The sequence below is a fragment of the Phalacrocorax aristotelis genome, chromosome 3 (assembly GCF_949628215.1).
Source record: "Phalacrocorax aristotelis chromosome 3, bGulAri2.1, whole genome shotgun sequence".
In the NCBI taxonomy this organism is placed as follows: domain Eukaryota; kingdom Metazoa; phylum Chordata; class Aves; order Suliformes; family Phalacrocoracidae; genus Phalacrocorax; species Phalacrocorax aristotelis.
In genome coordinates, this window is record NC_134278.1 from 59,674,059 (window position 1) to 59,687,070 (window position 13,012).

Below are 13,012 nucleotides of genomic sequence, written 5' to 3' on the forward strand. Positions count from 1 at the left end.
AGATTTCCTGGTGGGGTGGCTAAGGGGTTACAGGCTTTCCTTAGCACTTGGTGGTGCCCTCCTCTAACCTTTGGGCCACCCAACCTCATTCATGTCCAATCTAAATTGCATGGTGGTCAGTTTGTAAAGTATATTAAGTGAAGCGGACTCCAGTGATGCACCGTCACATGGCATAGTCATTCTTCACATTCCACTTCAAGCTACTCATAAAGCCAGCTGCTCATTTCAGTGTGCAGAGCCTGTGTTACTACAAACAGCTCTAAACGCACAGTTCATTCCCAGAGGGATTTAAAAAGAATAAACTTATCACATTCTTGGAAAAAAAAAAAAAAAGACGACAAGACAGCCTGGATAAAATTTACACGGACAATTTCTATCTGTGATTCATTTTAAATTGAAGACTTACGGGCAATGTTAAAATATTTGCATTCAAGTCTTTTTATGCATGTCCTCCATGACCCCTACTTCGAAATCTTTTTTTAATATTTTATAGGGCTGAATTTTCCAAGGGAATGTAAAATACCAGATTACCAAAGTCACCACATTTCCCAGAAACTTGCTGATTTCAATGAAGCCCCAGAGAAAAGTAGGCAGCTTTTGAAACAACTTTGCCTTTGTGTTAGGTTTCTGCCTAATAACCTGTCGGCTTGGTGACTGGGTTGGCCCTTGGAAACCCACCTGGCAGGCTGACAAGGAGTCGAGAGCCTGAAAACCTGAGATCCCTTTGACAGCATCTTGGTCACCTGAGCTTCCCGAGCTTCCTAGGGCTAAGCCCTCAATCACTTTGGCATAAAAATTCCCTGAGCCTTTTTCAGAGGCAGCCCAAGAGTCTTGGTCATCCCAATCCCCTTCTCCACAGGCTGCTCTTTACCTGGTGAACTGCCAGGTATCCTCTGAGTAGGTGAGAAAAACTCTTGAGAAACATATGGAGATGGCCAAAGTGATATGTCATGTCACCCTTTCTGAAAGGGCACTTTTGGATTCCCTGACCTGTATGAAATTTAGAAACCTGACCTGTCATTTTAATCAAGATGAAAAAGTATTTGGAAACATTGGCACTACCTAGAGAGGGGAAGATCAGTGCTTTGGCCAGCTGAAATAGTACATGCAAATTGGAGACATGAAACAGAAAGAAACAGTTGTTTTTCAACACCTTGTTTTGAAAAGAATCCTTGAAAGCAAATATTCCGTTCATTTGCACCAGAGACCAACCTTGGTGACCTCTGTGTGTTTAAGCATGTACAAGAGAGGGAAGAACCAGGCCTCCGGTGAATTTAAGTAATAGCACCCTGGCTCTGGGCTGATGGATTTGCTGAGTAGATCCGTCAGGGGCTGCTGTCCCCCTTCGTGTTAGTTACGGCCAACTGGTTGATCCATCCGTCAGGCTGGCCTGGGTTACCTATGGGACATGCACGGGCTCCCGTCCACCTGTCAGCACAGGTGTCACCCCAGGCAGGAACGCAAACAAACCAAGCTTAGAGCAGTGGCAACAAGTGAACCGTGCAGAGCAGGGACAGAGGTGTATCCTGTTGACTCCTCATCTTCCCTCAACTTCCTGGCACAATGGGAAACTTCAGGAGATGTGAGGAGGGGGCTCCAGGGGGAGTGTATAGCTGCACCTCTACCAGAAAATGAAGTGGTGGAAGACGCTCAAGTTTCGTGGCCCTGGCCTCTAGTACCAAGAGAGAACTCCTGGCCCAAGTGTTAGAGTCAGCACTCACAAATCCCCTCCAGGATCCGTACTCAATCATCGGTATAGCCCAGTCCAAGCTGTGGTCATTTAGGGAAAAAGGCATTCTTATGGATGCATCCAAACATTGGGGTCATATGAGTATCTTCTGAATTGGCAGGTTACACTGATGAAATTGGCTTAAGCAAAGCCAAGGAAAATGGCTGCTCTCATTTATCCCTCCCTTCAGAGCACTCTGAGTACAAATTTGAGTACTAAGGAAAGAAGTTTTTGTGTGTATTTTCTCCTTCTTACTATTGTACTAGAAAGAGCTCAAATGTCTGCTGAGGCACTAGCATCTGTCTCTTATCATGTGTAGCTTTTCTTGATCATTTCTAGAGAGGCAGACTAAACATGCAGCTCTGACATAATGCAGCATCACATTTTTATTTCTGGTTTGCTCAAAAGCCTGAACCAGCTGAACTAAGTCTCTAAAAAGGACTATATTTATGACCTCAATCCAGGCTAATGGGAGGGCTTGGATTATTGATGCCTGAAAGGAAACAAACTATTATAGATTTCTGCCAATATCCTGACACTCTAATGACAGGGTAAGTTTTTTTGGTACCAACCACTGCTATCACCAATCTATGTATTGGCATCCGATTCCGTTAGTCTTATAAAAGGCTTTTATGGTGGATTTGGACACTCACGTTTTTGCAACTCTTGGGGGAGCTGTAAAAATCAAATCCCATTCAGAGACCATTGTTAAAAATTCTCAAAGCAAGCTTGGTGAGAAAACACCACTTTCCTATTTACCAGCATGATGTATGTCACTTCCCATCCTAAGCAATGTGGAATGGTTTTCTGCTCTGCTCAATAGCCACTACTTTCCTGTCTTTTGAAGCTGTGTTCAAAGTTTATAAGCTATGGAATCTTATAAGATGAAGACTGTTATGTAATAATAAAATTGCTGTTGTTAGCACACTAGTCCCAACAGACAAGTGCAAAGGAAATAAAGGCTCTGGTTTGAAAAGACAACAGTAAATGTCTCCACAAACAGCAAACAGAGCTCATAGAAATCCTCCTCCTCTGGCTGCTTCTTTGACTGGAGGATATTTGGGCCCCCTAGTTTAAGTAGTATGTGGAAATGCTGGAGCAAGTCCAGCGGAGAGCTACCAAGATGATGAAGGGACTGGAATATCTCCCTTATGAAGAAAGGCTGAGAGACCCGGCTTTTTCAGCCTGGAGAAGACTGAAGGGGGATTTCATAAATACCTATAAATATCTGAAAGGAGGGTGTCAGGATGATGGGACTAGGCTATTTTCAATAGTGCCCAACGACAGGACAAGGGGCAATGGGCACAAGCTGGAACACAGGAAGTTCCACCTCAACATGAGAAAAAAACTTCTTTCCTGTGAGGGTGCCAGAGCAGTGGCACAGGCTGCCCAGGGAGGCTGTGGAGTCTCCTTCCCTGGAGACAATCAAAACCCGCCTGGATGTGTTCCTGTGCTCCCTGCTCTCGGCGTGCCCGCTCAAGCAGGGGGGTTGGGCAAGATGATCTCCAGAGGTCCCTTCCAACCCCTACCATTCTGTGATTCTGTGATATTCTTGTATTTTCAGGCACTGGCAATGTCTTTTCTGTGGCACAGGAATGGCAGACCCAACCCATTTCTATTGCAAAGAGATCATCACAAGACAGCTAAGCCAGGGACTTTCCATAAGCCTTGCTTAGGAGCTCATGAGTGTAGCAGTGTCATTTCCCAAGGGGCCCATGGAAGAAATGATCCTTTCCTATTTCCCATACACCTAATGGGATACAACCTGCTCTTTATGTGCTAAAGCAGCAAAACCTGATGCTTCCTGTCCCAGCACAGCTGATCTGCTTAGCCTCCTCTCTTTCCTCTCTGCCTGCTTTATGGAAAGGCTGTTGTTCAGGCCTCATCTATTCCTGTACTTAGACACAATGTTCTTATTCCCCCAAACATGTCTGCCACAGCACTACCCTTTCCTTGCAAGGACAGGCTACCATACATGACACAACTAAGCACATTTTTCAAGTGTATGCAATTTAGTATTCCAGATCCTCTTTTCAGAGGCAAATGAAGATCAAGGACCCCAAAGCTCATGGAAACACCGCTTAGGTTTTAAGTCTTTAGGTCTTAAGCTCCAACATCACCTAGAGTCTGCACCTAGAGAAGTATTTCCATTTGCAAAAGGAGATAGGCACATAAGTTATCCACTAAGTCCTCTAGCACAGTTGCTCAACCATAGGTATCAGTGTCTTTTGAGGTGTCTTGGGTTATCTAAGATCACCACATAGGACTGTGGATATGACACATCTTAAGACCTGTATACCTGGACTGGTATGCGGAAGTCAGGTAGGCTGTTCTCATGCATCTCAACAGCATAATCTATGTTTGGCCAAATTATTTGTTCCTTGAATACCTTTGGACCTCAGTTCCTTTAGAATTTTTACCTAGATTCACTTCAGCAGTTGGTGCATTTTCAAGAGTGAGGCCAGAAATGCACTGAGCCATGTAGCGCCTAATTCTGAAGTTGTTGACCCTCACCATTCTGGTCACCTGAAAATCTAGTGTTGATAAAATAGGGTGACTAAAACGAGGAAAATAATGATTGCTGATGAGAAAGTTATGCTGTTTAAACTTCAAAAGGATGTACCAGATGAATCAGCCACTCACAGCTTGTGAATAAAAGGACAATGTCCTTTGCATCACTGGGCAGTTGGGGTTTTGGAGGCTTGTTATCTTGGCAAGTAGCATGAGCACAATGCTATGGCCTGTGTTCCAGAAAAAAAAAGTGTCACTTTTCTTGAAAATGAGAGTGATCTACTCATTTGCATAATATGACATGACTGTATTGTAGACAGAGCTGTCATAAGTGGTTTTAGAGCCTGGGGTGTGCTCTTCTTACTGGTATCTGCTCGGCACAGCCCCTGCTGTTGTTGTCCAGGTCACATTATAAGGAAAGGGTGACGGACTTTTAGTCTAAGAGGGTGGAAGAAAGACTCTGAGAAAGGTGTGGATAGGTGGGAAGGAGGGTGACATGGAGTGGTAGCACTTAGCCCCCAAGTTTTGTTCCTAAACCTCATGGCGTATGGAGGTGTTGGAGCACTGGTACTGGGGCACCAGTGCTGACAGTGCTCCAGCAGCTGGAAGAGTGCCGAGAGGTCAGCCGAGGCTGTGAGGGGTGTGAAAGAACACTGTGGCACGTTACAGCTGTGGCTTGCGGTCTTTTATTATAGCTCTTCAGCTTATTACATTGTAGTGGGGAGGATTTTGTGGTCCGTGGTGACATGCACAGTAGAAGTGCCAGGACCCTTCCAGATAGAGGCCTATTACATCGGTGCCTGCAACCCCGCCAGGCGCAGTTCTGTGACTTCTCTTGCTCCTTCTGCTCTCCCAGGGTAAATTTATTTGCGAGAGTGATCTCTCCAAAAGAAATACGATTACCCCAAATACCCGATGCCAGATTCTCATCCCTCTAGGGTTTCCACAAGACCTATTCTGTGACACCCCCCTCCCAAAAGCGAAGGAGTTTGCACAATCAGATTTTATGCCTTCCTATGGTGGTTTCGGGTTTCAGTGCCCACAGAAGGGAGAAGTGAACAAATGTGCTGCTCTGAGCTCCCTGTAGTAATTATAGCTGAATATAACAGGGTGGGACTAAATGACAATGCCTAAAGTAGATTAAATCTGGAACCTGCAGTAGTTAATCCATGTCAGCTGTGATTTCTTCACTAACTAACTCTCTTTCACATGGTACTCTTAAGGGCCAAGTTCTCCTAAGTCATCACCAACCCTTCCTGCATTTACTCCATAAAATACAGATATTGGTCTAGTGGAAACACCACATCTGATGCAATAATGCAAAGACTTCTCTGAAATACTCTGGCTTGCATACTTAAAGATGTATTCAGACATGTGTTGCATAAATACAGACACAGGGGTTTCTTCAACCAGGGGCTATAAATTAGATTAACAAGAACTCGGCACCTTTAAGCTGATTTGAAATGTCATTATATTGTTCTCTGAATTAATTTCATGTCTGCATTTAAGTTGAACCGCTACACTTCTCAAAATTATAGCATGTCTGTAGATTTTCTTCAGTATACAAAGTTGCTGTTGTTAGAAGTAGTAAAGTATCCCCTACCTACAAGAAATTTCACCGGACAGTGCCTACAGACTAATTCTTCCAGCACAGCTGGCCATACAAAGTTTTGGTTCTGGAATAAAGGCTGTTTTAATGCCAAATATGTCACAGAACTCTTAGAATCTCATGAATCCACATCTTCATGAGCAAAACATTCTCTTGGAAAATGTTTTACTATCTATCTCCTCTTTAAAGAGACTTACACTCTTTTTTTTTTTTTTTTTAATTTTATTTTGAAAGGCTTTATCGAATCCATAAGAAGACATAAGCTTTAGTAGAATTAGTGCATCACTGTAAAAGAATTCTGTAACCCACTAGGAAAGCACGATATTCCCATGTCGTGGCACAACGCGCTGCCTTTTTTATATCCTCTTCCTGGCATACTAAAAACAGCTCACCGCGCGCGCAACGTAAAGCAACGTCAGAAGAGAGAAGAGCGGGCAAAACGCGGAGGCAGGGAGCCGGGCGGGAAGCGCTCGTTCCTGAATCCTCGGAAAGTACCTCGAGGGCAGACAGAAGGAAACCTCCCGCCCTGCGGGGCCGCTCATCGCAGAGGGCGGCCCGGGGCCTCCGGCCTCCCCCGACCCGGCCTCCGGCCTCCCCCCGGCCGGCCTCCCCCGCCCGCCGAGCGGAGCGGCCTGCGCGGCACCGCGGCGCCCCCTGGCGGCCGGCACCGGCGCCGCGCCCCTGGGGAGGGGGGGCCGGGACCTTCCGGCAAAGGCGGTACCTCCCTGGGGAACGGCGCTGGTGCGTACGCGTAGATACGTGAATAAATACATGCGCTGATAGATATGTTGCGCCCTCAGTAAATTCGCAGACGACACCAAACTGGGCGGGAGTGTCGATCGGCTCGAGGGTAGGAAGGCTCTGCAGAGGGACCTGCACAGGCTGGATCGATGGGCCGAGGTCCATTGTGTGAGGTTTAACAAGGCCAAATGCCGGGTCCTGCACTTGGGTCACAACAACCCCATGCAATGCTACAGGCTTGGGGAGGAGTGGCTGGAGAGCTGCTCGGCAGAGAAGGACTTGGGGGTGCCGGTTGACAGCCGGCCAAACATGAGCCAGCAGTGTGCCCAGGTGGCCAAGGCGGCCAACAGCATCCTGGCTTGTATTAGGAAGAGTGTGGCCAGCAGGAGCAGGGAAGTGATCGTGCCCCTGTACTGGGCACTGGTGAGGCCGCACCTCGAGTACCGTGTTCAGTTTTGGGCCCCTCAGTACAAGAAGGACATTGAGGTGCTGCAGCGTGTCCAGAGAAGGGCAACAAAGCTGGTGAAGGGTCTGGAGAAGAAGTCTTAAGAGAGTGGCTGAGGGAGCTGGGGTTGTTTAGTGTGGAGAAGAGGAGGCTGAGGGGAGACCTTATTGCTCTCTACAACTACCTGAAAGGAGGTTGTAGTGAGGCGGGGGTTGGTCTCTTCTCCCGAGTAATGAGTGATAAGATGAAAGGAAATGGCTTCAAGCTGCACCAGGGGAGGTTTAGATTGGATATTAGGGAAAGTTTCTTTACTGAAAGAGTGGTCAGGCATTGGAACAGGCTGCCCAGAGAGGTGGTGGAGTCACCATACCTGGAGGTATTCAAAAGAGGTGTAGACGTGGCACTTCAGGGCATGGTTTAGGAGGCAAGGTGGTGTTAGGTTGGTGGTTGGACTTGATGATCCTAGAGGTCTTTTCCAACCTTTATGATTCTATATATGCGTACAATGTTATGTCCTTAAACACAGAAGCATTTTCTAACAACAACATTCTTCACAGGGGAAATTGAAAATCTGGGAGACAATTTTCTTCAAAGTTCTATTACTACATTGTTTACTTCTTCAACAAGCTTCAGTTTTAATGCTGTTCTTGCCTTTTCTTCTTCTTCGAATGCAAAGTATTTCAGAGATGAACTTGTAAACGTAACAGCCCATGTCATTCTTGCACTTTCTATTTCACAGCTACCCAAATGCTCAAATTTCCAAAGCATTGCCACAACTTTTGGTGTCCAGTTCAATGTGCTGTTATGAAGTAGGCTTCAGCAAGTAGTACTAAGAAGAAAAAATATTCAAGAATGAGCCTCTGGGAAGAAGAGAGCAGGGATATGAACAGGAAGAGAGATGCACACAAGAATGCGGCTCCAGCTACACCCCAATGTTAGCAGATAACTGTGGGTAGAATCTTCCCTTGGGTCTAAACTGAACCAAGGACTGACTGGAAGTAACATTACAACATCTTATATGTCATATAAAAACTCCCACTTTTTAAAACTGTGGTGAAAGGAGCTAAAGAACCAGCAAAGATAACCCTTCTATGGTTTATTGCATCATCAGAACAGCACAGGTCTAGAAGGCAGATATTTTCACAAATGGCAACAGCATGGAGGTGATGGCATTAAACCATGTATAACATTGCACAGAGGACTACAAACTAGTTATCCTCAGAGTAGAAGAGAATTAGGACTGAGTTTTAAGTACTTTCCAGAGGTGAGTTTTGCTTGTCCTTTACGACACCAGCCTGATTAAAACAGTGAAGCCATGCCTAGGTAAGTCTCTAGCTAGACAGAGGTAGGGTGTTCTTAGTATATTCACACACATACATATAAATACATACAGTCTGATCCATGACTGAAAGGGAAACCATAAAATGTCATTCCAGCATCCTTAAAGAATTGTGGTGAGGAAGTCACAGCTGAAGGATTTTGGCTAATCACCAAGTGAACAATGTCAAACACTGAATGTCTGGACAGTTTCCATTCCAATAACACTTCATCTTGGGCCAACTGTATTTACAAACAACTGGAATGAAATTCCATACAGTCGTTAACCATTAGGAAGAGACAGCAGTACAGCTGGGTAAGATGCACACTCACTTCTGCATGGACATCTCCCAGCTCTCCCAGTGGTGGTAGCTCTCACTGAGCCTCACACACCCATTCTGCAGGTCTCCCCTGCTCACCTCTGCGCATCCTAGATGGCATTGACAAATTCAGAGAGGGCACCTGCAGGTATGTGGGCGTATAGTGGGGTAATCTCTGACTGATTACCTAAAATTTGAGGAGCCATTTTACATTTCAAGCTGTACTGCATGTTTCAGAAACAACAGATGAGAAAGGCAGATGTTTGTCCCTGCTTGACTTACGTATCTAGACCTTCCCTTGCTCTCTAATCTCAGGCAGTGATGGTAAGGAATGGAAAAGCTGTAGAATAAGCCCACAGAGCTACACAACAAGAAGAGGATACAGCATATCCTCACATCTTAGTCTTAGTCCCTGCTTTCTGCCTTCTCTTCACCTGCTCTGAATCTCTCTGCCTTTATCTGTCCTACTCCTCCTTGGATGGTCATCTGTTCTCAGAACAAAGTTACTGCCCCTGCGCCTATTCCCCCACTGTGACCTAATCCCACAGAGCCCATTGAGGCACCAAAACCACTGAGATCTGGTTTTAAGTCTGGAATGGGCATAATTCCCTGCATTCAGCACCCTCAACAGCAACAGCTATTGCCAGGTTTGTCTAACTCCCCCAGTATTGGTGCAAGAAAGCCTGGATTACCTCTGCTGATATTTAAAAGTAAAAAGCATTTTTGCTGTAACAAAGAGGAGTAGATTATTTTCAGTACTGTCATTACCAGGACATCGTAAAACAGAGTCTGGCCAGATGCTTTTCAATACTTGGCCAGAAATTTCTCCATGTAAGGAGGCATACAGGTCAGTACGACATTGTACCATGAAAGTCTCCAGCAAGGTTGCTTTTGAAGACATTATTGGGATTCATCTAACCACAGGAGAATTTCGGCTGCATAGCTCAGTAGATGAACCTGTTCCACACAGAAGAAAATCTAATCTGTTTTAGGCTTGTGTGTACATGCAAGTTTGATTCCATGTCATACCTGCATTGGTTTGTAAAGCAAATAGAAGGAATAGAATAATAGAATCACAGAATGGTTTGGGTGCGAAAGGACCTTGGAAGATCACTTACTCCAACCCCCACCCCTGCCATGGGCAGGGACATCTTCCACTAGACCAGGTTGCTCAAAACCCCATCCAACCTGGCCTTGAACACTCCCAATGATGAGGCACCCACAACTTCTCTGGGCAACCTCTTCCAGTGCCTCACCACACTCAGTATAAAGAATTTCTTCCTTATGTCCAAGCATAAATGCATTATGCAATATCGTCTCCACAGCCAATACACAAAGTTTTAATGTTCCTAAGTGGACGGGAAGATTTATTGGAGAGGTCTGTAACAGTAACAAAATCCTCAACATCTTACCTTCCTAAGTGTTTAAAGCAATAAAGTACTTGCATACCTGATTTTGTACCAATGGTCTAAAGCTTGACTTGAGACTTGGAACACCACTTTTTAGTCTGAAGAGTGTCACATACCTGTGCTGCAGCTGACATTTTGTCGTGGGATTCATGTTGCAATACATGAATCCCCTGCTTGTGGGTGTGGTTGGAGTTAAGGGAGGGCAGAGGGATTTTTAAAAGTCGTAGATGCTGAACGTTGGCAGTAAAGGGGAGTAACATGATGGCTAATTTCCTCTCACCATATGCTCTGGGTCCCAGCCCAAGATAAATTTAGATCAGTCAATAGTTAATGCTACCTGGCTTCAGCCATAGATGTCCCCAAACCAGCTGTGTTTTGGTGGAGTCCATGGAGCTGCACCCCTGGCTGTGGGAGACAGGCTATGAGTGTGTGAGATATTTATACCAGTTCTAAAGCAGCGGGACTCCTCCAGGGTGTTCTCGGCTCTTTGCTTAGAGCCAGACTGATGGGAGGTGTTCGTCCAGTGGCTGAATTTAGTAGTTTGGTGGAGAGTTGGGCACTTGCAAACAGTAGTACTAGTGTCCAGCTTCTAAGAGGAGGTGCTAATCCAGGGCTGATTTTACAGGCTATGGCAGAGGGAGTCAGAAATTGCAACAGCCTGAGCAAATCTTCTAATGTGCCATCATTTTTATTTCAGGGAAAAAAAATAGGGAGGAGAAAAGAAAAAAGTCCAACAAAGACGAAAGCAAGGAGACAAGACAAGAAAGCAAAGGGCGAGCAGCCCGAAGACAAAACCGAGAGCAGAGGGAAAACAACAACAAAACGCAGCCGAAGAAAAGAAAAGTCCCAAATAAAGAACAGAACCTGGCACCCGTTGACACTGCACATTAACAGCTCACCGTGATTGTTTAAGTCTTATGATGCTGCTATCTCTACCAGATCGCCCTGACAGGTACTTCAACCGTTCAGGCCGCAAATGGACAATGCTACCAGTTATTATTAAACTTTAAACAACATTCCAAATACTTCCTATATTCTCCAAGCAACCATAGTTTATTAAAGAGATTGACATGAGCCAAGAAAAAAAAGTCTAAAAATGGAATACTTTAAAACTGTTATATTATATGCTTCCATGCATCTGTAAAAGGCAATTAAGAAATTTTGTATATATAAATAATAGGGTATAAAAATATAGCGATATAATAATGAATGACATTCAGATGAACAATGTTCTTTTTCTTTGTAAAATATTTTTCAAGTTATTGTTTAAGTATGAGGCAAGAGATATGTCTAAATCTAAGACGCAAATCTTATCCCTTCATATATTGTACATAAATATTAAGAGAAGGAGGAAAACGTTTCTGAAGAGCCAGTAGGAACCCAAGGTTTTATAACCTCTGGTGGAGGAGGATGGGATTGCCCTGTGGTTCCCTGGTCCGTGCTCCAGTCGCAGGTGAGAAACACCAGGGGTGAGGCAGCAGGGCTTCACAAGCTGAGAGGGAAGAAGCAGAAGCATCTGCAGCTTTGAAGACTGAATCCCTGAGGCAGAAGGCGATGGAGTGACCTTGAATAGCGCTCTTATCTGTGGGACAACACAATGTTTTCTGGTCTAAACAGTGGTACAGTGTGTGCTGTTTTATGCTTTTTATACCTATGTGTAACTTAAGTCTACATTTCAAATCTTCTGGTGAATGACAAATCGTATTTGTAGGAGACAATGTTGAGTTAATAAAAGACAGAAATATAGAACATGTAAGTATGTGTTTTTCACAGTGATGGTGTCACTTTTTCTAGTGGGGGAGATGATAATTTCATAGCTTCACAGACAGAAAAGGACACAACTTATATTCACAATGTGCATCTAGTGAAAGAGATGATAAATCTACTGAAGGATAGAAATTACAGACTAATGTCCAGTTTTACTGATGTCCAATTCCTGTTCCAGTCCTTCTCTCTGACACAGCAGAGGTGAAAATCTCCACTGCTCAGGGGATGAACCAAACCCCTTGGTACCATTCTGGCTATATTAGTGGCTGGAGTGACACATGACTGAAGCATGGGCGATGCTACACACTGACTCTCTACTCAGAAATGGATTTACCCTTTGCAGAAACACATTGAGGAACCAACATGATTCACAGTATGGGTTTCATTGCCGTGCTTCCCCCAAGGGCAGTTGTCACAGGGACAACAGCCTGCCCAGTGTGGTGTGTGGACCAGAAAACATGGCAGGCGAGCCTTCCCAGTCAGTTCCTGTCCCTATTTGTTACTGTTATGACTTTTGGAGGAATATCCTAATCATCCAGACAGTGATGCAGAATAGTTTCCTACATTTTGCTTTGTAAGAGCTTTGTTTCTTGATTCGTATATAGATGCAGTAGTCTAGTAACATCAGTGCTTAAGGCTCCCATGGCTTGCCTCCAACTTTCATGAGAATTAGTCAAAATTTTCTGTAACCAGGCCCTGAATATATGCATATATTATAGTTTTGCTGGTGAGAAGACCTAAACAGTGAATTTTACAGAGATGAGTATTGTACACATGTAACACTCATCACATACAACGAAGTCTGAATGGCTGACAGAGAAAAGCAGGGTCTGCTGAATGCCTGTGAGAGGCACTTAACGGTCGGCAACTGGATTGGGGGTGGCTATCTGAGGGCTCCCAGCTCCATCACATACACCTTCCTCCAGAGTGAGCTGGTGTCAGTCTCCCACTACCGATCCTGGCAGCAGCAGTGATCTTCTTCCACCAGCATCTTCCCACCTTCTTGGCAGTAGCCACTGTGGAGAAGCTGGTCTCAGAGAAGTGGAGGGTGCAGGAACTGTGCTCAGCACTGAGGCTCTGGATGATGCTGAAGGGAGGCAGAGAGAGGAAAGGAGAAATCCTGCTGCTGCCAGACTCAGAGGTTGGCACCAAAAGTTGAGGTGC

General features: G+C 45.0%; 1 protein-coding gene across 1 annotated transcript in view; it reads left to right on the forward strand.

The window, feature by feature from the left end:
- The window catches only part of RSPO3 (R-spondin 3), a 64,758-nt gene extending 52,928 nt beyond the window's left edge, over positions 1–11,830 (forward strand). Inside the window, exon 5 of the mRNA XM_075087577.1 lies at positions 10,779–11,830. Within this exon, the coding sequence (XP_074943678.1) occupies positions 10,779–10,972 (194 nt within the window). The 3' untranslated portion in view covers positions 10,973–11,830. The remainder of the gene's footprint in view (positions 1–10,778) is intronic.
- The last annotated feature ends 1,182 nt before the right edge of the window (positions 11,831–13,012 follow it).